At 43.5% G+C, this 27,078-nt stretch overlaps 1 protein-coding gene across 4 annotated transcripts in view; it reads right to left on the bottom strand.

Annotated features, from left to right (window-relative positions):
• brf1a (BRF1 general transcription factor IIIB subunit a) overlaps positions 1-27,078 on the bottom strand; it is an 87,465-nt gene that overhangs the window by 9,339 nt on the left and 51,048 nt on the right. For all 4 annotated transcript variants that reach the window (XM_076107335.1, XM_076107339.1, XM_076107338.1 and 1 more), the window contains 2 exons: positions 24,785-25,050; positions 949-1,000 (listed from right to left, as the gene is read on the bottom strand). In XM_076107335.1, coding sequence (XP_075963450.1) covers positions 949-1,000; positions 24,785-25,050 — 318 coding nt within the window. The remainder of the gene's footprint in view (positions 1-948; positions 1,001-24,784; positions 25,051-27,078) is intronic.

Here is a 27,078-nt window from a genome sequence, read left to right as displayed (position 1 = left end):
GAGGTTCACCTCTCACACGGCCTGAGTGGAGATTTATTCTTCCCCGTCTGCTCTGCAGGAGATCTGAGCAATCAGCAATTAGGTTTTAATGGCCGACGTGGAGAGACTGACGGGGAATTACAGCCCGACTCCAGGTCTGTTACAGCCACAGCTTTGTTAGCTGGAGACAGGAAGCCTCTGGGTTTAGATGCCTTTTAAAGCAGATAGACGCTCTATATCTTTTTCTTATAGTCGTATATTAACAAGTATTGTGTGTTTTATTCCTCTGCGCCATAGAACTAAATTCAGGCTTTCTGCAGTGTTCTTCAATTAAAGACTATGAAAGACATTTTAATACCACAGAGGAGCATATTTAACATCTTTTTAAGGCCTACAGTTATATATCAACTCCATTCAATCATTGACATTTATATCACATTTTGTGTCAGTTATTCCCAGCAACATATAAAGGACAAAGATTCCTCGTAACATAATGAATCAGTGAATGCCACCTGAACTAAGAAAAGCAGAACATTGATGGGTGGCTTCACCAATTAAAAAATAGTTTATATTTATTTAAGTTAACTGAAGTTTTGCTAAAATTGACGCCCAAAGAGACAGAAATGGAGTCTTTATTATTATTATTTTTAATTTGTTCAGACGGTACATACTTCTGTATCTCCTAATAATACAAGTTATTGCTTGTTGACATAAGAAATTGTTCCTTTTTTTTTCGAGCTGCTTTATAAAAACTAAAAAAACTGTTTCTGTCGGGACAGTGAGGCAGAGAAGATAACACGGTGAGTGAATGAGTGAGTGAGTGTTTTAGAGAAGAGGGAAGTTATGTGATGGACTGTGTGACTGAGTATTCAGTGTGTGTGTGTGTGTGTGTGTGTGTGTTAAGTGTAGAGGGTAAAGCAGAGTGACAGAGACGAAGAGCAGAAGTGGTGAAGACGAGCGGCGGCTCACCTGCTCCACAGCGAGCTTCTTGCTGGGCTGTCCGGTGATGAACGGCTGCAACCTGCAACACAAACCACACAACACGCCGTCAACACACCGACACACAGACGTGTGTTCATTAGGTTGTTGCCTTTATTTCACTCTTTAATCGACACGTAAAGTCACAATCCTATTGCACTACTGTGCACCTCGCTGTTAAAAGATGTTGCACACAAACAGCAGGTTTAGAAACCCAAAAACATGTAAATGCAATCTGCAGGATACGCAAGTGAAAAAACCTGGGAAAAAAAACTGAAATGCCACAACACATGTGTTTCTCACTTTTAGCAGCAACTTGTTGCCATCAACACAGGTTGGGCAATCCAAGTAATACCAGGACCAGAACCACCATTCAGATACTTTGATGCTCTTCTTGCTAACAGCAGAGAATGCACCATCATGTCGTTGTGTGGTGCATCATGAAGCTTCTTCACACACGTTAAACACAGGAGCACAGTTTGAATGAAGTGATGTTTCTATGCATGCACTTTAAAGCCAAGTATTCAATCAGACCTGCTCACACTAGTGTTGACACTCCAAACTAGACCAGGTCTAGGTAGTTGTAAATCCCTTCATCACTACGTTAAATAACGGCTCGGCTACATGGCCGATGGCTGCAGAATGAAGAGCATTATTCACCAGGAAGCAGTTTAGCAGTGTGCAGCTTTTGTGAACCTCTCAGAGTGATGATATTCATATTCCTACAGACATTAGAGGACAATACAATCTCCCACTGTGCGAACAGTTCAGATTACGCTTTCTTATTCACACCAGTTTTCTCGTCCTTCATTTCCATTTCCTTGTTTTTTTGGAGTTCGCAGCCTGAAGGCAGCCGCGCAGCACGAGGCCGACAGTGGAAGAGCACCAGAAGACACTGGAATGCAGAGCGTCGTAATCTTAACGGAATCCTTCGCCTCCATTGAGTCAACAATAAAATCCTGTCATCGTGAATGTAACGACATGGATTTCTCATGTTATGGAAAGTAGACTGACGATCAGTCCGGTACTGTTGGTGACGCCGATACGTCTGCCTGGCTGATATATTGATCGTTTCATCTTAAACAAGGATACACGTTGGATTTATTTGAGGGAAATCTGAGGATAACGAGTGTTCTTACAGCTCTCGCTGCGATAGACGATGTGGTTTTGAGTGATTGTTAAAAGAAAACATTCTTTTCAATCCCTCAGACGGTTCAATGGCGGGCACTGGTGACATTATAATAAATATTAATAATCCGTGTAATATTATTAGTCATTAAGTATAACAATTACTTTTGACTCTTGCCACCTGCTTGAGGAGCACAGCTGTGTGTTATTAGGGCTCCTTGCAGCCAGTATTATGATAGAGATATATATATATATATATATATATATATATATATCCATTAGAGGATTTACTGTTGACACAATAAAGGTTGAGGATTTCATTTCGATTACTACGGCTGCTCTTTGAGTCGCTCTCGGCTCCAGGCGACCGGCTCGAATAACAAACGAGAGAGAGGCAAAGTGAAATGAGACCAGAACTGTGACTGACAGGCAGACTGTCTGTCTGTGAGCACGATCTCTTCCCTAGACCGTCACAGAGATAATCAGCGATGAACGTACCACCGCCGGTAATTCCTCAGCAGCCGTCCCTCCGTCCGGAATTAGCATCGTTCCAGGAGGCCCCCCCCCCCTTCCCTGCCCACCCGGCCCGATGCTGAGCCCTCCCTGGAGGCTTACAGTAAATGCACAACTCTCGCTGATAAGAGAGTGAACGCGAGTTAGCTTTTCATTAATCTGCTTTAACCAGGGGGGAAGAGAGGGTAAGGAAAGAGGGGGAGGATGGGTAACATGCCATCTTCACCCCCCCTCCCCCCTCCTTTTCCTCAAAGCTCATTAGAAAATCCCTGCCAGGCTGGCGAAACACTCCCCCGCTGAGAGAACTATTCAGGGCCCCGAGTACATGTGCTGGACTGTACTCGCTCCCCTGGGCCCTGACCCTAGTGGAAGGGAGGAGGAGAGGAGGAAGGGAGGGAGGGAGGGAGGGAGGGAGTAGAGGAAGGTAAGCAAACAAGCAGAGAGGTGAGGAAAAGGGTGAGGAGGAGAAGGAAGCACCAAGGAGCCAAGTGAACAAATAATAAGGTGGACTGGCACCATGTAAAGAGGGGCGGAGGGTTCAAGGAAGCAGAGGAGGAGGCAAGGAGGTTACAAGGAAGTGATGGGGAAAGGAAGGAGGAGAGAAGGAGGAAGGTTTGGAAGAAGAAAGGATAGGAGGAGGAAAAGAGGGAAGGAAGTCATTTTTTAGAGGAACTCTGACATTCAAAAGACCGTTGAGCGATCACATGAGGATCAATAATCAATACGTGTGATTAAGTGTCAGGTAAGCTGCTCCGAGCAGGAAGGTGTTTTAATCACCAACACGTTAAAAAAAAAAGAATTAACGACAATTTATCGATAGACACTGAGTTTCACTGAGTTGTGACGGAATCATTTTGCATTAATTTGCTTGTTGGACAAAACAAGACTTCTGACATTTTATAGATCGAACTATTGATCCAACAGAAATCTACAGCCGATGATCACAAGAAAACGTAACCACAGAACTAATATTAACGTTTCATTTCTTAAAGCTGAAGCCACTCATTCACAGACTCAAATGGTTTCAGTTCAACTCAAGCGGCCCCAACGTGTTGGTAACCGTACGTAGAAACAAACATCAGTGTTTATTATACGAGGTTTCGTTCACAAGTTCTTATCGTTTACGACAAAGCGTTGTGCAATGGGGGGGTTCGACAGAAGAATCTATTTTTGGTCAATAGCGAGGAGGGGTCAGAGGTCAGAGGTCAATGCTCATTAAGGAGAAAAATGAGGGTTATGAGATTAAAATAAGAGGCGAGCCGTGAAGCTCTACGGATGGCTGAGATATCGTCCTCATCGTGCTGTAGCATTGTTAGCATTGTTAGCATGCTGAGGTTAGCATGTAGCTCCCAGTCAACCAACCGTCTGCAGTTCGTTTGGGTTTCATTCATCACGCAGAGGGTTAGCTATCTGGTTGAAGTGAGTCGGCATTAGTCAGTCATTCAAAAGGCTTCTTTAGCTCTTCCATCCATGTTTTCTGGGTTTTCCGGGTTATATTTCATAACGATCTTTCCTTTGACAGATGTCAGTTGGAGCGATCCTCGACATGAAGTAAGAACACGCGGAAAACTCATTTTAAAATCATCAGAAACAGCAATCACACACAAACTGGACCAAACTGTGCAAACCGCAATTGAAACCGATCCTCTTGTTCCGTATTACAAATATTTTCATTTGTAATTCTCACAGAGAGTCTCTGGAGTCTCTCACACAGAGACTTCATAATGAAACCAGTAGCTGCTGCATACAAACACTCTCTTCCTCACTCATACAGACTCTCTATTTCCACATTCGATTCCCCGGTGGTTTCATTTCCTGCATTAGAGCCATTTTCATATCAATAAAGCCGCCGCTGTCCTCTCATAGCTCTTATGACGGTGCAGCTCGTTGTTCGAGTGCCTTCCTGACGTTATGATGCGGTTCAGCTCGTTAGCATCGAGGTGAGACGAGACTCACGCTGGTTTCAATCTCACTCGCTGGTGTTTGTTTCGTTCTACTTCCCATCACGGCCTCTGTGTTTCAAATAGACCGAGACAAAGTAAAGAGGGAATCATTTCATTATTCATGCAATAATCCAATCAATAACATGACGAGGAGGAAGAGGAATAATCTGCAAACTGGGGGTTGAATGAAATTAGTGCTGCGATGAGCTCGGATGTAAATAAATGATGATAATAATCTGAGCGTCCAACTCGATATTCCAGCTGGGGACTGGATCCTCCGAGACGCGCGCGCGCACATGCACATGCACACACACACACCATCGCAATTAAATCAGGCATAATCACAATAAACCCACACACGCAAATGTGGTGCCCACTCATAGTTTCCCAGACACGAAAGCACACACACACAAAATACACGCAAGCATACAGAGTTACACACACAATGCAGACGCACACACAGTCCCACAAATAAGAGTTGTGTCCATTCAGGGCCTGGTGTGCAGCTTGGCAGCAGGAGACGCAAATTCAGCCAAAAGAACCGATTGTGTTCTCTTCTCCTCTGGCCGGTCCACACAACACTGACCCCATTTAACACACACACACACACACACACACACACACACACACACACACACACACACACACACACACACACACACACACACACACACACACACACACACACACACACACACACACACACATTACTGTGGATTCACAAGGGACTGGATTATATAGATGACCATGTGTGCGTGCACACACACACACACTCTTGTGCACTTACATATATTCTGAATCACTCTTCTACTTCTACTATACTTGTGAGGACTTTCTATGGACGACCTTGTCGCACTGCATCACTCGATCCTCATCGTCTGACGTAGAGGAAGCACCAACAACCCGGCGGTTACTGGAGGACCAGTTCCACCACCTCTCCATCACTGGTGTATTTAAAAGGACATAACCAGCGTGTAACTTTCTGCTTGACCTGGAAATTAATTTTATGCAAAGTCAAAGCAGAGAGGGAAAATAAGAAACGAGGGAAACCGTTAATGACTGAGAGATGATGAAGAAAAGTAAAAGCTGGTGTGAGAGCGAAGGTTAGTCTTCTAGGTTTGTACCACAAAGACCAAACTAAGCCGGATCTCACCGATCCTATCTGGAAAGCTGCTGCGCGGTACTGAGCGGATGAAGAAAGAGATGAGACCTTTACACTTTTAAACATTATGTTGGGAGTTCTGAAAGAAAGTCGAAGGTAAAAAATACAACTTTTCTGTTGGTAAGATATTTAAATGTAAAGCTTGCTTTCCAATTACAAAGGAGGAAGGAGTAGAAATTAAAAACAAAGTATAAAGATTATCATCATGGATAAAGACCACAAACATGTTCGAGTCCACCACCAACAACTGTCACATGACTGTTTGAGAACAGACTAAACCGCCCAGATACAATATGATAAATATTGAGCTGGATTCTTATAGGAGCCAGGCTAGCTGTTTCCCCCCGCTTCCACTCTTTATGCTAAGCTAAGCCCCCCGCGAGCTCTAGCTTCATACTTAACACACTGACATGAACTCAGCAAATCTCCCACCTACAAGCTCTGCCCCGTCACGACTGCAACAACCCAACAAGTGTAATCACACACGTGTTGTTCAGATGTCTCCCGTTAAATGACTTCTATCGTTAGTGTCAAAGAGGCTCGTTAAGAAAATCACCACTTTCATTCTAACTCCCGAACAACCTGGAGGGGTTTCCATCACACACACACACACACACACACACACACACACACACTAACCCAATCCGCGGCCGTTTGATGGGAGCTGTGACATTTCTCCAGATGGATGGGATTTCTGGGTCATTTAGCGCCCGGCTGCGCACTGCGGCGCTGCGTTCGTCCTCCGCAAGATATTTTTGGGGACCGTGACTGGTCTTGTGAACAGAGATTAGCCATTCATTGAGACGGGGGGCTCTAAACGGCTGTGGGCTAAACACACACACACATTAATTAATGGGAGATAGTGTGACAAGGAGGGCGTGCAGTGCAGCTTTCTGATGGAGGGAAACGAAAGCTTGAGACAGAAAGAGCGTTTCATAAAGTATCGCAGTGTTAAGAGGCAGAGTTGACTGTGGTGTGTGTGTGTCTCGTCACAGGCCGGTGGCATGACCAGAGGGGAGGATCACAGTGTTACACACCACTAATCACACAAATGGGGAGGATCACACACACACACACACACACACACACACGCACGCACGCACACACACACACACACACACACACACACACACACACACACACACACACACACACACACACACACACACACACACACACACACACACACACACACACACACACACACACACACACACACACACACACACACACACACACACACACACACACACACACACACACACACACACACACACACACACACACACACACACACACACACACACACACGAACTTCGGCCTAAAGAAATTAAGTTAAAGAGGAAAAAAACCATTTAAAACAGAATAAAAACAAAAAGCAGATAATTGCAGGCTTTGATGTTTCCAACTTCATGAGCCGTAAATTAGGAGAAAGTTCTCTCAACCCTTTTCTGTTCCGTCCTTTGAAGTACAATGATGTCTCTGTTCTACACATAGAACACAATGAAACTGAATGTAAAACGCAGCTTCTTCACAGGAGGGCTGAAGAGATGAAAGGACTCAAAATATAGAGACATAACATGATTTAAAGAACGAAATATGTGTTGCAAATTAAATAAAAAACGAATTAGCATAAAGATAAAATGCTGCTTTAAAATATGAAAAAAATAGATGAAAATCAAATATACATAAAACATTCTTAGTTCAAGTTGAAAGATATAAATACACTATTTGGTTAAAAGTATGTGGACACGCCTCTTGTTCCAATGAAGGGACTTTTAAAAGATGCTCTAGATTAAATGAGTCTACGCTCCCTAATCTCCATCATCACGTGTATTTAAATACATAACGTTTGTATCCGGGGAGCACTGAGGCAGTTCATTCTGGTGCTCCATAGCAACAGCAGTAACTATTACCGGCGACTTCCCACAAGCATCTGTTAAGTGCTGCTTTTAAAAGACGAGGTGCCTGGTGGGTACGGAGTGGGAGACTCGCTGAACACCTCCATCTCTTCAGGTACCATGGAAACTAAATGGAACTTCCACACTTCTGCTGTAACACAACTCCATCACAGGTTTATATCCGTTACATCACTGGAACCAGGTAAGACTCTGAATTCTGCTGCACAACAGTCCTCCGCTATCGCTCATCCAATCTGCAGGCCGTGCATAAGATATCTAGAGACGTTCACTCAGTAGAGTTCAGACCTTCATCTCCCTCACAAACATAAGAGTTGGATCTCACTCGATCCTCCCTTACCGTCAAGATGGCGGCGACGATAAACAAAACCGTGATTTATTCATCTCGTATCGTGCCTCACTTTCGTGAATCATGACATTTCCGGTACGGACTTACTCTGCAGATCTCTGAAACCAAACAATTCAACGGATGGCCGTTTTTGAGCCACGACAAAGGCCATAATGTGACCTACAACAGACGTGATGAGGCTGGTTTTCAGCCTGTAAAAAACAATCCCTACAGGGAAAATGACTGCACAGATAACAAAAACACAATTTAACTTTTCACATCGTATCGTGGCTGAGTGGATCACTACCTATCGGGTATGGAACTAATCGGCAGCTTCTCCCGTTTGAAATGAGACCAAACTCTTCTATGGATGAGCCACGACAAGACAACAGTCTATAAAGGCTTTACTTTACTTATTTTTCAGCCCAGCTGATTGCTGTTAGTTGTTGATCACTTGCGGCCCGTACCGGCCCTTTAAGAGAAGTGAGGAGTTAGCTATACTATAAAAACGGTCAATAAAACAGGTTTTTCAAAAGTGCGAATTGCCACAACCACAAGAGGTCCTCGAGCATACAGTCATAAAAGAGCACCGAAAATATTAAGTTGATGGGTCCAGTAGTGTGTGAGATTAGCTGTGGACAGACAGAGAGAGACATGCGCGCGCACACACACACACACACACACACACACACACACACACACACACACACACACACACACACACACACACACACACACACACACACACACACACACACACACACACACACACACACACACACACACACACACACACACACACACACACACACACACACACACACACACACACACACACACACACACACACACACACACACACACACACATAACCGAACACATGGTTTCCCTACAGGCTTATGCCTGGCAGAGATCAAAATAGTAGCACACTCGTGTGTAAACTTTAAAATATCTGTTCAATGTGACATGTTACTTTGAAGCCTGCACCGAGAGGTCAGAGGTCAGGTTACAGGAGCTGATGTAGAAAACGCATAAATCCAGCGGCTGGACGTCCAAACCTCTCCACACCATTTGAGGTTTGAACAGAAAGACAAAAAGAGAAGGAATGAGGTTTCATCAACCAACTGAAGAAGTGAAAGACGCAGAGCATCAAGCTGTCGTTTCAAATTTTGTGCTGTTTTACGACAAAAACTGTAAAAAATGAACGAGAATTTGAGAGCAATTATCGAAATTAATGTGGAGTCATGCGTGTGTTCACCTGATGAATACGAGTCCAATGTTCTCTCTCTTTTACCTCCGTTTTTGGTCTCCACCTTAGAAAAACTGTTAGAAAAATGTCTCTTTAGCTGCTAAACGCTCCGCTATGTTCAGCAGCTCGTCGCTAACTGAGTCCATCTGCTGTTTGCTGCTGAGCAGGTCGTGTTCAGTGGCGTCTTTTACAGCTCGTTCTCTATGAACTTCACTATGAGAGAGATGAGAGTGAACCAGAAAAGAAAAGTTGAAGCCGGAAAGATAAACAATGAGCTGAAACTCACAATGAAGCTCCGTAAAGCTGATACTTCTCTGTCACATTTTCACTTTGTCATTTGATGCATTGCTTCATTATCTTTTATGTAACTAGAGATTAACCTTTTTTAATATTACGGTAGAAACAGCAGCAGCGAGTCCTGCGTAGTTTGGGGATTTATTGACACTTCGGTCAGGAAAAACGTTGCTTTAATTATGCAGACATTCTTAAAACTTTATCCAAAGGAGGGGATCATTTTAAAGTTGTAATCCCTCCCTGTGGGACGAGTTTCCCACCATCAGCAGGAAGTCGCATCGTCTTAGTATTCGAGCCCTCACTCCAGACTTTCCTCGGCTCAGACTCACTTCATCGGATGCTCTTCTTCTTCTCCTCGTTTCACTCCCCCTGCAGACTTGTATTCGCGTCGTCACCCCGAGTGTCCCGGGTTACTGTCTGCATGATCACATGTGTTCTTTGTCCTCAGTAAAGCACTTCAGTCCTGTGTCTTCAGAGCCTTTTGTCAACACGGTGGCTGTGTTAATGATTTTCTAGGAAAGGCAGATGGGTTTTCTCCCATTCATCGTCATTCAGGTTTCACTTCATCTCAGTTTAGATTTAGTGCAACTTAAATAGTTTGATTTGACCGTCAAAGCTTTTACTTGAAGTACAGAAACAAATTAGCAGTTTGATTGTAGTTTGAGTTAATTGATCTCTGCTGAGAGGATCTGTTTAATTGATATAACCACACAAGATTAATGTGAAGCAAAAAAGTTCAATGATCTAATCCTTCGACGTTCTTATTGTTCAAATGATCTCATTACAAGAGTTCTTAAGTATTAACTGGTAGAAAAAAGGTCGAAACTCATACGGCCAATCACCAAATCAAGTCTGAACATTTTATATAATGAATATGTTCGTTACTAATGAATATGCCCTTTTATTTTCTTGACTAATCTTTTAATTATTGGTCTATAAAATGGCAGAAAACTGATTTTCTTTAAATGGTCGTCAGTGTCCTAAAGGTCAAGATGATGTTTTCAAATGTTGGTGTTATTCCTTTAGAGCCAAAAACTCAAAGATTTAGCTTTTATTTTCTACACTATCAGAGAAAACGTCCGTTTGAAGAGCAGGAACAAAAATGACTTTCAGTAAACTAGAATTCCATTTTAAATTTCTTTTTGTATTTTAATTTTCTGTTCAGTTTCATTTCAGCTCAAATTGTATTCATCAACTTTTTTATTAATTTCTCTATGAAGTCATTTGAAATAACTTTTGTCATGTTCACAAGGCATCTTAGTTGCATTTACTGAATGTATTTAGAAAATGATTCTGATATGTTTCCACCTTCTCTGTGCACAAATGTTTTATTAATAAAGGTCACCTCATCAAACAAGTATAAATCTAAAATATATATATGCTGTATGAATCAACTTGTGTAGTTTACTTCACACATAAACCAGTAATATTCAGTACTAAATATAATAAATAGTAATACAAGTACCACGTGTGGTCTCGGTGGGATTCAAACCTCCGGGAGCTTTGGAAGCTACCGTTCACAGTGTGGAGCTCTCGGCTTCCTGCGTGACAGCAGCGATTAATCTGAGCTCAGTGGGAGGAGTCAAGTCACTGTTGGAGGTCGGAGGTCAACCGGCCGTCAACTGAGCCGACGGCGGCAGACCTGCTTACAGCAGCAGGGAGTGGCTCCGGACGCGCAGTCAGAGCTCACCGCGCGACACGGCCGCCGCGAATAAATCACTCCCCGAGGGACACGCACACGCACACACACACACACACACGAAGCTGGTGGAGTTTTTCCTGCAGCCTCAGTTGTAGAAAAATCCTCTTTTTGTTGTTTTTGTCATAATTTTTCTCAATGTTTGAGTTTTGTTTTGCTCATTTTTTTGCTTTCATCTTGTGCAGTAATGATAATGAAGGTAAAAAACACATGTTTGGGGCATCCTAGTGACCGAATGGTTAACATGTAGAAGTACTCGGATCTTTTACTTAAATAAAAGTGGAAATAATACAGTGTAAAAATACTCCGTTACAAGTAAAAGTAAAATGTGTTTGAATTTTCACTGAAGTAAAAGTATGAAAGTAAGTATTTGCATCAAACTATACTTAACAGTTGTTCACTGTAGGCAAGAAGAGGAACCTCGTGTTCTGCACTCATGCCGAGTCACATCTCCTCCTCCTCTGCTCACTGAAACATCCTCCTCAGCTCCTACTCGTCCTCCATCGTGTTGTTACGGTGTCACACGGTGACTGGTCAGCCTTTGAACATCAAGTTCGCGACTCCACGTTGTGTCCACCGACTGTTTATAAGAAGTAGACGTAGTCACCGTGACGTCACTCATTGGTTTGTGGACTGACGTTTTGAAGCCTCGAGTTCGGCGGTTTGGCCGTCACCATCTTGGCTTTTTTGCAACCGATGAACAGGAAGTGACCATAATGTTCTGCTACGTTTAATACAGACTGTTATTTATATATTTACCCTTCAGTTGGGTTTTTAAATGATGTTGTGATGCATTTAAAAGAGGCTGTAAGAACTAGTTACATCGACTGTTACAGAAGATTTTAGTCGCAGAGGTCTGGTTCAAGTACACGAGTGTTTTAAGAGTTTCAGGTTGTATTTTCACTGTTTTCTCTAAAAGCTCTCCGTCTGACTGCCCTCCTCACTTCTTCACCTCTTTAAAAAAAAAAAAGCTCTTCCGTTCATCTTTTTCTGCCTCCTTCGCCTCCACAAGGAGGTCACATCTTCCTCTTTCTGTCCGTCCTCTCCCCTTTTACCTTGCTTTAAAAAAAGGCTCCTCGTGTTTCTCTTGTTGCTCCTTCTCCTCCTCAAAGCTCCGGTCAACACTCTTTGCCGTTTAATAACGTAATAAAGTTTGTATTACCAAAGAAGTTACATTCACTTTAGTTCAAATTACGATGTACTATTTTTAATACTAATGTAATATATGTATGTCAACAACTAATAAATGTACTATAAAAGTAGTTCTAAGCAGATTTAAGTAGATTCAGTCACCTTCACTATAACGACACATCAAGGTCTCTCTCCTTCATTGTGCACCGTGTATGAAATGTCTGTTGACTTGTGGAATTAATGTGTTTATGAATTCACCAACACTAACTCTTTGAGCACATACAGATGTACAGATGGTAAAGAGACCTGCATTAATGAAGAGCCTCTAGTTTGGTTCAGAATCTTTCCAAAAGACACGTTGAAACACGCGGACAGGAGGAGCCGGGGATTCGAACCGCTGACCTTCCGACTACAGGACGACCTGAGCCACATCCGCCCGACAAGAGAAACTAACAACGTGTCGTCGTGCGTCTCCTGATCTCAGCCAGAGGAGATAAACGCCGTTCTTTTTACAGATACAATCTATAAATCCTCATTTCCATATAAATGCCATGTTAACGTTATTTTGTTCACTGTGATGATGATTAATCTGCAGTCAGAATATTAGACGCACGTTATTGCAAAATCGCTCGACTATGAACAACTTTCACCAGAATCAGAAACACTGATCCCACTTCAACACGTAGTCCAACAACTCAAACTGGCAACAGATTATAAAGTTATTTTGCTTTACATTTTCATTATTCTACAGCCATTACATTGTGCAATAAATGTTTACTTAATAATGACATCATCGGCATTAAGATTGGTTTCCAAGCGCGAAACCTCCAGTTCATGAAAAGTGAAGCCTAAGCTTCATGCGTTAAAGCTGCATTCTCTCTAGTGTCCACCAGGGGGCGACTCCTCTGGTTGTATAGAAGTCTATGAGAAAATGACTCTACTTCTCTCTTGATTTATTACCTCAGTAAACATTGTAAACATGAGTTTATGGTCTCAATCTCTAGTTTCAAGTCTTCTTCAATACAGCATGATGTTCATTTAGTACATTATGGTCCATTTAGAGTCAAACAGACCATAAAGCAGGGGATGCTTTAGGGCGGGGCTACACAGTGATTGACAGGTTGCTATCACAGCTTTGTCTGAGAGTTGTCTGTGTTTTCGTCTTACAACTTTAAACCTTTCAGAGTTTGTTTTTCACTTCATGGTAGTTAATTGTAACATTTTAGTCACCTGAAAAACAAGATGGCGACGTACAAAAAAAACCTGCAGTCCACAAACCAATGGCTGACGTCACAGTGACTACAACCACTCCTTATACACAGTCTATGGGAAACAAAATAAAAGTAGCTACCATGAGCTCCAAAAGTCAATAAAAGTCGCCAGATGACGTCATACGCTCATTTGCATATCGGTGCCGTCTTTGCGAATACATTAAAATTAAGCTTCGTGGTTGTGTCGGTGGCAGCGAGGGAGAGACCTCCTGCTGTTGGCTGTGATGACATGAATGAATTACAATATAATATCTTTGACGATTTTTTCTTGCTTTTTGCCTGATGGTCTGAATAAGCCGCTACATTTTTTTGGCTCTGAGGGAATAGGAAATCGATCCGGTTGTCTTTGCGACAGCAACAATAATACCACTTGGTTGTCTCATGTAAAGCCACCTTAAGTGCAAATGAAAGTATTAAATTGCATCCAGATGGGAGGCTTTTCTTCCTGCCAACTACTAACTAGCAAAGAAAGATTTGTTTTTCTGTTTCAGGAACATTTTGACTCGTTTCTCTTCTATTCAGCCTCTTTTACATCAACATTTTAGGATAAATTCCCTCTGCTTTCATCTCTTCCTTCCCGTCTTCTCCCTTTTATCTCTCTTGAACACACTCACTCATCTATTCAACGTACTTTCATGACAACTAAAGCACACGCGTTGGCTTTTATCTCTTCCTCGTCTGTCCTGCCCTTCAGGCTTCGGTAACGCTTGACGACTCTCTGTTGGCCGATCCAGACTTCCTGCTCTGCATCACGGGGGTCAGACCAGGACAGATGTGCTGGAGCTGCTGCTCCATCATGTCCTCCTCAGCTCTAACTTGCACTTTCCTTAAAAAAAAACTGTGTTTTTATCTTACAGAGACGTCAAACCACAAAATTTTACACCCCTCTCCCATCTATTAATCTCAGCCTCCGCATCCGGTCTCACTTTCTATACTTTCACTCCCGTCTGTCTCACCCACCCTCCCTCCCTCCCTCCTTCCCTCACTCATCCACTCCGCAGCGACTCTCTCTGTTAGGCTATCAGTCTCTGCCGGGCTTAGCGGCTCGTTCCTAATCAGCTTACTGCCAATGAGACTAAGCCTGAGCTGAAAAGGCGATTGAGGGAGGCAGTTTAGCCACTGGCTGACAACTGGCAATAGCTGGGGGGATGGTGTCAATAAAACTTAGCGGGGAAGGGGAATAAAATATTTAAAAAATGAAACTAATACATCATCGTGGGGTTTTTAAGAGCGTGGAGCCCGACTTGAGAGTGAAGATAGGGAGGGACAAAAGAGGAAGTATCTCAGTGTGTTACGGTGTTAAAGCGTTCCTCCGGGTGGAAAGTCTTCAGCTGCTAAGCCACGCCGCGGCTCTGTGAGGCCGTGAACTACCACAATAGTATCAACTCTTATAGTGTCAACATTTTCGGTCGCTGGCTGGGCCATTTCTTTTTTCTTCTTCTTTTTTCCTCCGTGGCTAAGCCGTGGATAAAAACTGGGATGTTTTCCAAATGGCCCAGTTTCTTAGAGTTCCCCCTTTCGAAAATTCCAGCCCTGGCTGTCCCATTAGTTACAGTGTGAGCCGCGCTGGAGAACAAAGGTTTGGCCGTTGAAAAGCTGTTTGGATAAAAAAAAAAAGGCTGCAGAAGGGAAAAGCTGCCATCGCTGCTAAGCGAGCAGAGCCGGATGTCCAGAATCAAAGAGGTGCTCTCATTTCTCTGTGTTTTCATGAGGAATGGGTTCGTCTGAGGAGAGGGGGGGGGGATTAAATGTGTGAGCATCTCTCCGGATGAGAGTGGAGGCTGAAAGACCAGGATGTAAATGTGCTTCATTTAACATGCGACCAGCAGTGGGATGTCTTCAGACGCCTCTGGCATGTCCCAACTGGCATGTCATGGCATTACTGGACAGATTTGTGAGGAAAAATAGTAAAAGTACCCAAATCACTGTGGAGCGGAGCTCATGTTAACATTCAGGACCCAACACCGCGCTTTCTCTCTCAGTCTCTTTAAACGCATTCCTGCATATGAATGCAGAAACTGAAGCCAGCGGGGGAAGATGTTGGTAATCGGACGTGTTCTGGTTTATGTTTGTAGGAACTAACACCAGCAGCAGAAATAGAAGAAGAGGGAACAAGCAGACGGCAACGTCCGGTTCTTTAAAGTGAAGCCAAAGCTTCATGTGTTAAAGCTGCATTCTCTCTAGTGACCATCAGGGGGCGACTCCTCTGGTTGTATAGAAGTCTATGAGAAAATGACTCTACTTCTCTCTTGATTTATTACCTCAGTAAACATTGTAAACATGAGATTATGGTCTCAATCTCTAGTTTCAAGTCTTCTTCAATACAGCATGATGTTCATTTAGTACATTATGGTCCATTTAGAGTCAAACAGACCATAAAGCAGGGGATGCTTTAGGGCGGGGCTACACGGTGATTGACAGGTCTCTACCAGAGACGTATACAGCGTCTCTACGTCACTCCTCCTCACTCCAGATATGGTCACTTCCTGTTCACTGGTTGCAAAAAAGCTAGATGGCGACGGACAAAACGGCAAACTCGAGGCTTCAAAATGACAAACCAACGGATGGAGAAAAACTAAGTCTTCTTCAAGAAGTCAAGGTAACACGAGGTGAGTAGCCGTTATACAAATGGTCACTTTGTGGTTAAAAGTATTCCTTTAAGTAAAGATGTGAGCTTTACTAATAACCTTGACCACATGTAGGAACTCATTTGGTCTCAAAAATTGCCAAGTCAGCTTTCTAAAATGAACAACCGGCCAACACTTAATTCCTGAAAAGCTCTTGTTTTTGCAGAAACAAGCTTTTAATCTCATCAGCAATACGTGGCTCGTCACAAGGCTGGTGGAGAGAGAGTGTGTGTGTGTTTGTGTGTGTAGGGGGGGTCTCCGTCCATCTGTTTGTCTGCTAACCTCCACTAGCATCCAACGGGTCATTGGTCACAGTTTGCAAGGGGAGGAGAAGGAAGGGAGGGAGGGGGGGGATCAGAGGCTTACAGGGAGGGGCTGCAAACCACAGACAAACTACACACCCTCCCCTAACACAGCTGGTCGCATAACAAGGAAAAACATCCTCCTCCATCGAGTGCACCGGGCAGGAAAATACGACACAGACTGCAGTCCGACCCCCCCTTTTCCTTCACTGCGGCTGGAGATTTAACTCCGTTTTTCCTGTTTCTGTAAAGTTTTTTTCCAACGCTCGGATGACTTTTTGACTTTCTCATGACACCTGCTCTGACAGGCTGAAAAACCCGAATGGGAAGTATTTCCTTTTTTTTTCTCCCCTCGGCCGTGGAGAAGCGGCATCAACATCTGGCCAGAAAACTGCTGAGCTCTCCAGTTTGAGCTCAGTCTGTGGGTCCGACTTTACATTTCTGGAAAAGTCAACACAGACCAAAGAGGTTGCCCCCGACTCCTCCTCTCACTATGTAGTTAGGAATTCTCTTTTTATTTCTTTCTCCAAAAAAAGTCTCTAAAAACAGATGAAGAGGGTGGGGCGGGGAGATGGGGGGGGGGGGGGGGTGTCTTTGAATGGGCGAAGAACAGATGAAGAAGCAGAGGAGGGAGAGGAGAGAAAAAAATATCACTGGAGGGCAATTATCTGGGCTATTTCTGGAAGACTGCTTTTCCATCCTCCAGTAGGGATGGAGGGAACAGGGAGGGTCTGTTTGGCAGCTGCCTGCAGGAGGTGGAGGGCGGAGAGACAGAAGGAGGAGGAGGTAGAGGGGGGGTAGAAACAGAAAGAAGGAGAAGTGAACGGGACGTTTGAAAACTAAAAGACTGTCCAGTACAGCAGGGGTGTGAAGGGCCGAGTCAGTAGGAGTGAAAGATGAAGACGAGGGGAGGAAGGGAGGGAAGGAGGTGAAATGTGACGTAAGGACAGGATAACAGAGAGAAGAGCTGCAGGCCGGAGCTTTGAAGGCCGGTCATCAGCAAGTAGAGACACTAAGTTGAGGAAAAAAAGACAAATTGACAAAGAGGGGACGAAGATGATCGGAGTTCAAAGAGGAAATACGTTACAGGAGACAATGAACTGAGAAGTAGATAATCTGAGGACGCGAGAGGTCGAGAGACGATTACAGCTGAAGAAATACTGGACCTTTAAGAGACGATAAAAGTCACCTCTTATGGTGAAGACGAGACTCTAAAAATCTAAGTACACACGAACCATAAAGCTTCAATATTTGAATCAGAACAATGGATCAAAGGACTAGCGTGATGCTTCTCATTGTCTCAAGTTCCCCTCAACTCAACGGAGCATTTTAGCTTCTTTCAGCTCGTCGTTTTGTTTTTATTTATGTCGTTTGTAACAAAGGAGCTCTAATAAAGCCAGTGTAACCAGTCAGAGAGCAGCTGCTGAACACTGAGGAGCTTTTAGCAGATAAAGAGACGGATCTCTCTCTCTCAGGGTTTAAAGGGAAACAGACCAGAGGTGGAAAGGTAACTTCTGAACTTTAGATTGAGTAAATGAGCAGCTGCTCCTTCCATCTGAAGACTCATGAGAGGCAGCGCAATAATACCACCTTACTCCTCTGGTTACAGTATGACGGCAACTCTCAGTTTCTCTTTGGTCAGAATTATTGAAATGTGAAATATGTCGACTAAATTCTGATCAGAGCGTCTCAGGTGGTCTGTGGACGGTCTGCTTTCTGTTAAAGCCCAACATGGAGGAGCAGTATTCAGTTTATATTCACCGTATGGGGAACAAACTCTCATCCTCAATGACCGGTCGAATCCTATTTTAGCTTGTTTGTATTTTCTATTCATTGTAATTAAATGTGCTTTTATAATGCGTTTCTTTTGCACTTTGGCTTCCGAAACGTGCTTTACAAATAAACATGTCTTGTTGTGAGTTTAGGTGGACGTTTGTGCTAAATGTGAAGAACGTCCCACCAGGAACGGACCTGATGCACTACTGTAGAAGTCTTTGTTTTACATCTGCCTTCTGTTGTGCAACCCTGTGCTGCAAAATGAAAATAAATGATCCTTGAATCAAATATTCACAGATTCCAACTCTTCACTTCAGCTCAGCAGACTTCTTAACTTCGAACAGACGTCACAAATACCCTCGCTCCAGTAAACAGCTTCTCTAGATGCTTGTAAGTCTCCATCACCCAAAAGAAGTCCGTCAAGCCTCCAGTTCATGTAATCTACTAAATGAAATCCTCTCTGACCTTTGAACACAACAAGTAAAGCAAGATGTCTGCCGAAGACACCGAGCCGGAGCATCTTCCTGTTCTCAAACTGCTCTCATTGAACTCCGCCACACCGGCCCTGCAGCTCATTCTCAAAGTCCTGTGATCAGACTTGTCCCAGTCAAGTGAGGCTAATTCGCACCATGTTTTTTTGTAAAGTGCAAACACTTGAGCGGAAAGAGATCAAGAGAAGAGATGAAAGACACAAAGAAGAAGAAAAGAAAGGCAAAGAACTCGTTAGTTGCAAAAAGCCCAAAGCGAGAGCGGACCTGATGGTGCAGATACAACGAGCCCAGAGCTGCTGCTGAGGGCTTTAAACCGAGCGACACGCCGAGGATTAGAAAAGTAGGAGAATAGAGGACGGGAGGAGGAGAGAGGAGGAGGAGAGGAGGACAAAACCAAAAAAAAAAACTCAAGATAAAGAAAGTGTGAAGAAGACCGGGACGGATGTAGAGCAGAGAGAGACAGAAAGAAGATGGGAACTAAAGTGAGAGGAAATTGAGGGGAAAGAACAAGAAAGCAATAAGAGACACTGAAAGAGGACAGTGAAGGAAAGATGGGAGGTAAATGGGGGGGGGGGGGGGGGGGGGGGGGGGAAAGAGAGAGCGAGAGCGCCAGAGAGAGAGAGAGCACTTTTCTAGAGTAGAAGAAATGACGGCAGCAGGATTGTTTTTAGGAATTGCTTTTTCAGGTGGTCGCCTGAAGCGGACAACAGATCTCGAGATTACTGAAAGATACGAACACTTTTCTCTTCAAAGGACTATTTTCACCAAACGTTCACAGAGTTTCTGATGTCTTGATGGGCAGAAAGGAGAACACGTTCAGCGACTAACAACATCAAATTCAACATAAGTAAAGGCCGCGTATAGGCTGTTTACAAAAATCATACTGAATATCCTTAAAAGACGCGTTAGATGTTTGATTTGATGGTGCAGTTTGCAGAGAAAAGGCAAAGAGAGAAATGTGCTCTCTTTGTACGAGACACCAACACGACACAAAAACTCATCAACTAAGACCAGGACCCCCACTGACTCAGACTCTCACATTAACACATTCCGGCAGTCTTCATGATGCGACGTTCTCAGTGGATTTTAAAATCCTCTCATGCTGTGTGATGTCAACAGATTCCCAGAGCTGCTGGTTGTTGTTTTTATAATCTTCGTGTGAACTAATTTGCAGCAACTAAAATCAAAAGGACTTACAAAGAGTAACGGGACCTCTGCAGGTCAAGCACACTTAATGTTTGACGGATTATGTGTTGATGACGTGAAGCAGAGCAGAAATACAGTATAGTTACATAAACAAACATAAAAAGATCAAGTCTTTCAACATCGAAAACAAAAGTTGAAGTTAAACACGAGATAGGTGATTAATTAGAGCGTCTTTGGTTTGATTTTTGTGTTGGATTTTAAGAGACGGAAGAAGAGAAAATATTAAGTGCAAGAGAATAAGAGAAAGACTCCGGGCTGATCTTCAGCGACGAGCATCCACACGAGCAAAAACCCTAGAGCGGAGAGGAGGGAGGCCGGACCACAATGCCTCAGTGTAGCCCCCTCAGCGAGGCCTCAGAACAAGGCACAATGCCCACACTTGTCAGCAGGCCTTCTCCTGCACGTCCATAGGTCTCTCCCTCTTTCTCTTTCTCTTTTTTCAATAACCAGCACAACAACCTTTTCAGGGGCCCGGAGCAACGGTCTGCTCCTCCACCACCGGGGCCTGAAAGAGACCATTCTGTCGCTCAACGGTCGCCGTTTGAGATGCTTTTTTGTCCGTTTCTCATTCCAGCGCTACGAGCGACATGCTATGAGAGAATGGGGTCGATTATCACCATCTTGTTGCCTCGCGAGGCCTCGGGGCATTTTCTCCTGCTCCTAATGGCTCGAGGGTAGAGCTACTGGAGAAGAAACACAAGCGCAGGGGTCTGACAACATTGTTGTGCATCCAACGCCACAAAGTGGAGAGTTCAGCGATTTTGGTGATAAATGGATGCAGCGAGTTTTTTTTTTTTTTTCCATTCAGGAAGAAAGAAAATGAAAGAAAGTGCAGAATGAATGATTCACAACAGCGACGCCGATGAATGATTCATTGACGAGAGACGGGAACGCGTTGTTTAAAAATTCAAACGGGTCGAAACACTTCAGGAGAGAGCGTCCATTCTTAAAAACACAACTCCAGACAGGTCTTGTAGCGGGTGGAGCCGCTTCTTCAGAAGGATGAAAGCCAAAACAATGAAACCGGAGATGCTCCTTCATTCATGGAGGAGATGCAGCGGCCATTAGCCAACTGGAGCGGCTCAAATCCATCAGCCTCTCAGCTCTGTTGGCGTCCGTCGCTTGTTGTTGGTTTGGTTTAGTGGCAAAGCTCCTCCTCAGAGTTCACAACAGACATGGAGGGTTAGCACTGTCGGAGTATCAGCTGAACACATCACAGTTCTAACCTCAGAGTTCAGTCACTCTCTGGACTGGAAAACAGAGTTCAACAGTGATTCTTTACATCAACGTTCAGTGTGCAGGATTTAGTTGTGCCGCTCTGCAGCTCACGTCAACTACAGTTCCACAGCGCGTAGAGAACTACGGTGGCCTCAGTGTTTGGTTTGTCCGTTCTGGGCTACCGTAGAAAACATGGTGGAGCAACATGGTGGACTCTGCTCCCTGTGCAGATATGAAGGGCTCATTGTAAGCTCACAAAAACAATTCTTAGTTTCAGGTGATTATACACCAATGAAAAAATTTATGTTATATTCCATTTCTGCCAATAGGTCCCCTGAAATGCTACACACTGGCCCTTTAATCTGCCGATTATTAATCGTTTAGTCTATAAAATGTCAGAAAAAGCAGGAAATTTCTATTTCTATATTTTTGGAGTCAAAACGATTTCAAAAGTTACTTTTCTCGACGAAATTATCCTATTTAAAAAAAATCTTTGTTAAAAAAGACCTTATTGACAGAAAGAATAACATCAATATAACTTAATATAACTTTTCAACAGTAGCTCATGTTTTTGATGTCAAGAAACAAAGAGTCTGAGGTGACGTTGAATGTTTTGTCTAAAGAGGAGCAGAAGGTGGAACTCGTCTGTCCACTAATGCAGAAAGTGTCAGATTCCCTTCTTATAAATGAGATTGTGATCTTCAGATGATTCATAGTGCAGCTCCATCATGATCCATTGTGTTGGAGACGTGGAGGACCCCCCCTTCAAAATAAAAGCGTTTTCATTTTGTCGTCCGGGCTCTCCCGTTGCTGTCCGTCCTTCAGCGTTGTCACGAGGATGAACGAGACACTCGAGCAGCAGGATGCAGATTAAAGCCTCATCAGACAGACAGACACTCTGCTGGAGTGTCCTCGAGCAAGACGCCGCACCGCCCCGCCAGCTCCACCGAGCCCAGGCCGACCTCTGACCTCCCTGTGGAGGGGCGTGAACGCGCCGATCAATGGAGCATCACATTACCACCTTCTAAATGGGGAGTGCTGTAATGTGTCATAATCTGAGTCATCAATCATCAGGAAGAGGAAGAGTGTGACGTCGACCCCCTGAGACGAAGGCTCTCTACTGGCTTTGGTCCAAAATCGGAGGTTTCTAAAGTTAATTTTCTATTTCTTTAGTTCTTTTCAGTTTGTTCTTCAATTGCTGTTTTTCAGTGTCATTTTTCAGGGTTTTTTGTGTTTCTTTATCTCATTTTTTCTGTGTTATGCACATTTCTCCTTCTGTATTCTTCATTCTTTTGTAAATCTTTAGATTTTTGTATTTTCAGGGTTTGTAGTATCGATAAGCATCCGTTTTATTTTCCGTTTTTCTTTTTGGTCCTATTTCTCTGTTTTCCATTTTCTACTGTCTGTTTTTCCGTTGTCTGTAATAACAGAAACTTCCAATGAATCGTTGGCTGGTAAAAAGGCAAATGATGGAAACCACACCAGTGGTGGATGGAGGCGTTTGGGGTTCAGTGTCTTGCTGAAGGACACGTGGAGAAGAGGAGCTGCAGATTGAACCACAAACCCTCAGAATAAAGGACTCACTCTTGAACCACAGCCCTCCAAATAAATCATCATCAGCACAACTTATTAAACATTTTAGTTGGAGAAGTGCTTAAAGTGTTCCATATTTGACCCGTTTTACCTTCTTTTGTACACAAACAGAATTCTTAAAGTCTCAACAGTTTGTTTACACTGTTGAGAGCCGAGTGATGGACAACTTCAGATAAAGAGCATTTTATAAATGCACTTTATTTGACTTGAAGAGAAACTGGTGCTAAAAAGACTCTGAAATACTAAAATAAGCCGACTTATCAAACTGCTCGGTGGGTCTGAGACCACATACAGTGAATTATCACAGAGCTCAGGACAGGGTTTACGGAGGTCTAGCAAACTGCAACCAGATGCCGAACCACGATGGAGGATGGGGGGTCCCTTAATCACTAAACAGCCGCCTCTACAGGACTCGTATAAAGCTTCAAGATGGTCCCTAAAACCAACATTAACTGAGAGGGCTTTAAAAACAGAACCATAGGAAACCAATTTCCACCTACACCAAACAAACTGCAGCTTTTCTCCTCGCTGCAGAAAACCCATTAAAGTGGTCTGAAAGGCCGTGGATCAGGCCTGTGAATGCATGTCGCGAGGGGGGAGGAGGGGGGGGGCAACAGCCAGAGACAAATCCTGGCAGAGAAGGTGGACGGAGACAAAATCCCACAAGAGTTGAGAGAGAAACCAAAAAACAAAACACTAAACTGAGCATCTGTCCTCCTGTCGCAGGTGATTATTCTGGGCGACAGGAGAAGTGCCGCCTCATCGTTACGGAGCGAAGCCGCTGTCACGTGCCAGAAAGTAAAACCTGGTGTTTGGCAGACGAGGAGCGGCCGGTGTTGCATCAGCCACGAGCAAACACTCTCCGTCCATCTCGCCTTCATTCAGTCGAGCATCTGCTGTTTGCTCTGAGGATTATTTACCGGTTTCAGGGACTGAGCAAACGTAATTAAAAATGGATTCATCTACTCTAGGTGTTGTTTCTAAGCGTAGGGAAGGAGCTGCTGGTTGACTTAGCAGGTAACAGTGTTTAACAGAGTAATTAACTGATTAAAGTCTGGAGTATTTAACATGACGGGCATCTTGAAGACGACAGCACAACAGCTGTTATCCTCACGAGGTCCTGTTTACTCAACATGCATCAGGAAGAGAGAGATGAATGTGCAGGAGGAGGATTTCAAGAGAGGATTTGTTCTTAAAGGGGAACTCCACATTAAAAGGTGCATCAGGTTGTAAAGGAGTTCCTATAAGTGAATTCATCCCTTTAATGACGGGATGAATTCATGTTTATATCATCTTTTTTTAAACGTTTTCCTTCATGTTTTATCTATTTAATCCTCTTTTTGTAATATGGACTTCATGTCCACAGCAACATGAACCGATTGATTGACTAGACAGCTATTAGTCAGAGTCGATCGTATCTCCCAACTGCAGCAGAAGAAGTATATTATGTTCAGTTCAGCTAATGATTCATTTAATCAATCTGTAAATCTGTAAAATGTCAAAAACTGGTGCAAGAAAAAAAGCCCAAAACAAGACGAAGTCACCGTGAGCCATCTTTGTTTTTGGCTTCATCTTAAACTTTAAAATCACCAGGCCCCACACACACACACACACACACACACACACACACACACCATTTAAACTATAACACCAAGAGCTTTGATATTTCGTTCCCTGAACCCCGATTTGTCCTCATTATTTCTTCATTTCCCAGAATTACTTCTGGATCCTCTGAGAAACGCTGTGAGAGTGTTTTTTGTATTCAGAGAGATGTTTTAAGTGACTTTATCGTCAAAGACGTTAAGAGCTTTTCTCAGTTGAGGGAAAAAGTGGTTGAATCTCTCGGTCAATTAAAGCAAAGATGTTCTTGCAGCTTTTGATAAACCGGAATATATTTGGTGGTTTATTCTAAAGAAACCAGGTACAAACTCCGATCAAACCTGAAAAAAAAAGCATAAAAAGGTGCCGTCCACCAACCTCTTCCCCAGGCTGCTGAGCGGCGTGCTGAGGCTGAGTGGAGCTCGAGGAGGATTGCGGTTGCGTCCCGTCAGTCTGGCGGCGGACGGCTCCCTCTTCGGGGTCTCGTCCTTGTGGGCCGGGCTGGCGGGGGGCTTGATGTTGAGGTCCTTCAGGACGTCGTAGTTGATCTTGGTGGAGATCTTCTTCTGCTCCAGCATCTTCCCGATGGCCTCGTCCGCGGTGTTGGCTCGGATCGGAGGGTGCTTCCTCGAGGGTCCTCTGGGCTGTTGGGGGCAAAAGTGTAAAGGGGTCGTTGAGAGAAGAACCGTCATCATAATGATTATGATCTCTTTTAGTTCAGAGATTTTTGATCGATGCTCAGAAGCCACATATCACATATAATTGAGTTCTCAAGTCGGTATATTCAGGAACTTCAGAACAGCTGATACGCGGCTTGAACGTTATTCCATGAGTCGACATGTTGGCAACCTTCTTCTGATCTTGAGGAATAAGAAATAGATGTATTGCTTTACGGGCAACTGTTTGTATGAAATCATCTTCATGAATTAAATGATCAATAATTCACATATCTAAAAAAATAAATAAAAAAATCTAATCTGCAACATCTTTTTTTTTTTTTAAAGTGTGAAAGTTCATTTCCACCATTGTGACTAACGAGAAAACATTGTGGATGCCAGGCTGTCCTTAATGCTAACGTCAGCGTGCTAACACGCTAACACGCTGGTGTTCAGCAGGTACGCTGGCTGAGACACATTTCTAAAACAAATCAGGAGCTTGTAGTCGATCTTCACTCAATTTACTCCAATTCCACAGCAGACGAGGGTCGAAGGCTATCTGCACATATTTTGTCTTCTTATTAGACCAATTAGGTCGCAGATGGGAGAGATTTTTTTCCAGAGGAACATCATCTGCAAGCAAACGTACAGCTGGACACATTTCTGTAATCAGCCATTTATCTCAATTAGGACCTCAGATTGGGGTCATCACCTCATTCAGTTATTCCACATTCACCGCGACCGCCACAGATCAGACCAGTTTCTCTTTACTGAAAACTAACTTTTGAAAACACATTTTACGCAACAAACGACGTGGTTTTAAATCCCACAACTTTCTTAAATTTCAGGCAATTTAACTGTAAATCCTGCGCCGACAGTAAATTGATCCCTTTATAACAGCAGCTAATCAACTCGGGATGTTAAGAGTCAAACACGAAACAAGAACCTCCTTCATTTTATTCATTTATTCAGTCGTGTGTCGGTGAAAGCGCAGCGTTGGATCGGGGCTGTCAGGAGGCTGCATGTCTCATTACATCTGCAGTTAATCCAGCCAGTTAAAACCAGTGAACAGATGTTCGGTCTAACAAAGGACCGGTGCCAAAACCAGTAATGGGATATGAGCAGGAACCAGTGTGACAGGACTCACTGTGTCCAGTCCATCTCATTATCCGTCTGTCTCTCTCTGCATCTGTCTCACAGTCTCCTTATGACTAAATACGCGTCTGTCTGCCCACCTGACGGACGTCTGAGAATCTCTGACGACTGCAAATTTTCTTTTAGACTTTTAGCGTCAATGAAGCGAATCGTCAGCTAATTATGATCATCTATGAATCATATGTCAAAGGAAATAAATCAAAGCTTGTCTGGTTGCAGCTTTCCTCAGTTTTATATATTACAATTTGAATATCTTTTGGTTTTGGACAAAACAATATGAAGACATCGTCTTGAGTTCTGGGGAATTGTGACGGGCATGTTTTACAGTTTTCTGACGTTGTGTAGAAAAGCAATCGACAGAGTAATCGATAATGAAATTAATCTTTAGTCAGGACCCCTGGAGGCATTCTTTGAGTAGATTAAAGCCCGGCTGATCCATAGTGCCGAGTCGGCTGAATCTTAATCCGTACGGCCCTGTAGATTAACTATAGGTTGGCTGCCGGCAGCACAATGTGCAACTCAGAGATTAAAATCAAATGTGTCAAATAAATATGAAAACATGTGGTTCTTGTAGCCAAAGATGCAGGATGCTGACAGAGTCATCGTGAAAGGTCCCGGTTCGAGTTCGGCAATTACCTTTATTACTGTCAGTCTCGTGGAGTCGCTCCAAATTTGGTGATTTTTGATCAACTGAAGCGCTGAGTGTTTATGAGGAAAATCTCCTCATACTTAAGAGAACTAAATAATTTAAAAGCTCAAACACGAGGCTGGTTTTTGGGCTGAAAAGTCGACCTTTTGGAGATGCACTCATCAGTCGTGAGCCACAAATGTTGAGATTCACGGGTTTAGATCCAGAAATAA

Source organism: Anarhichas minor, unplaced genomic scaffold (genome assembly GCF_050575085.1).
Source record: "Anarhichas minor isolate MPS153535 unplaced genomic scaffold, ASM5057508v1 ptg000038l, whole genome shotgun sequence".
Taxonomy (NCBI): domain Eukaryota; kingdom Metazoa; phylum Chordata; class Actinopteri; order Perciformes; family Anarhichadidae; genus Anarhichas; species Anarhichas minor.
Note: the sequence above shows the minus strand (reverse complement) of the source record. Positions and strands in the feature narration are given on the sequence as shown.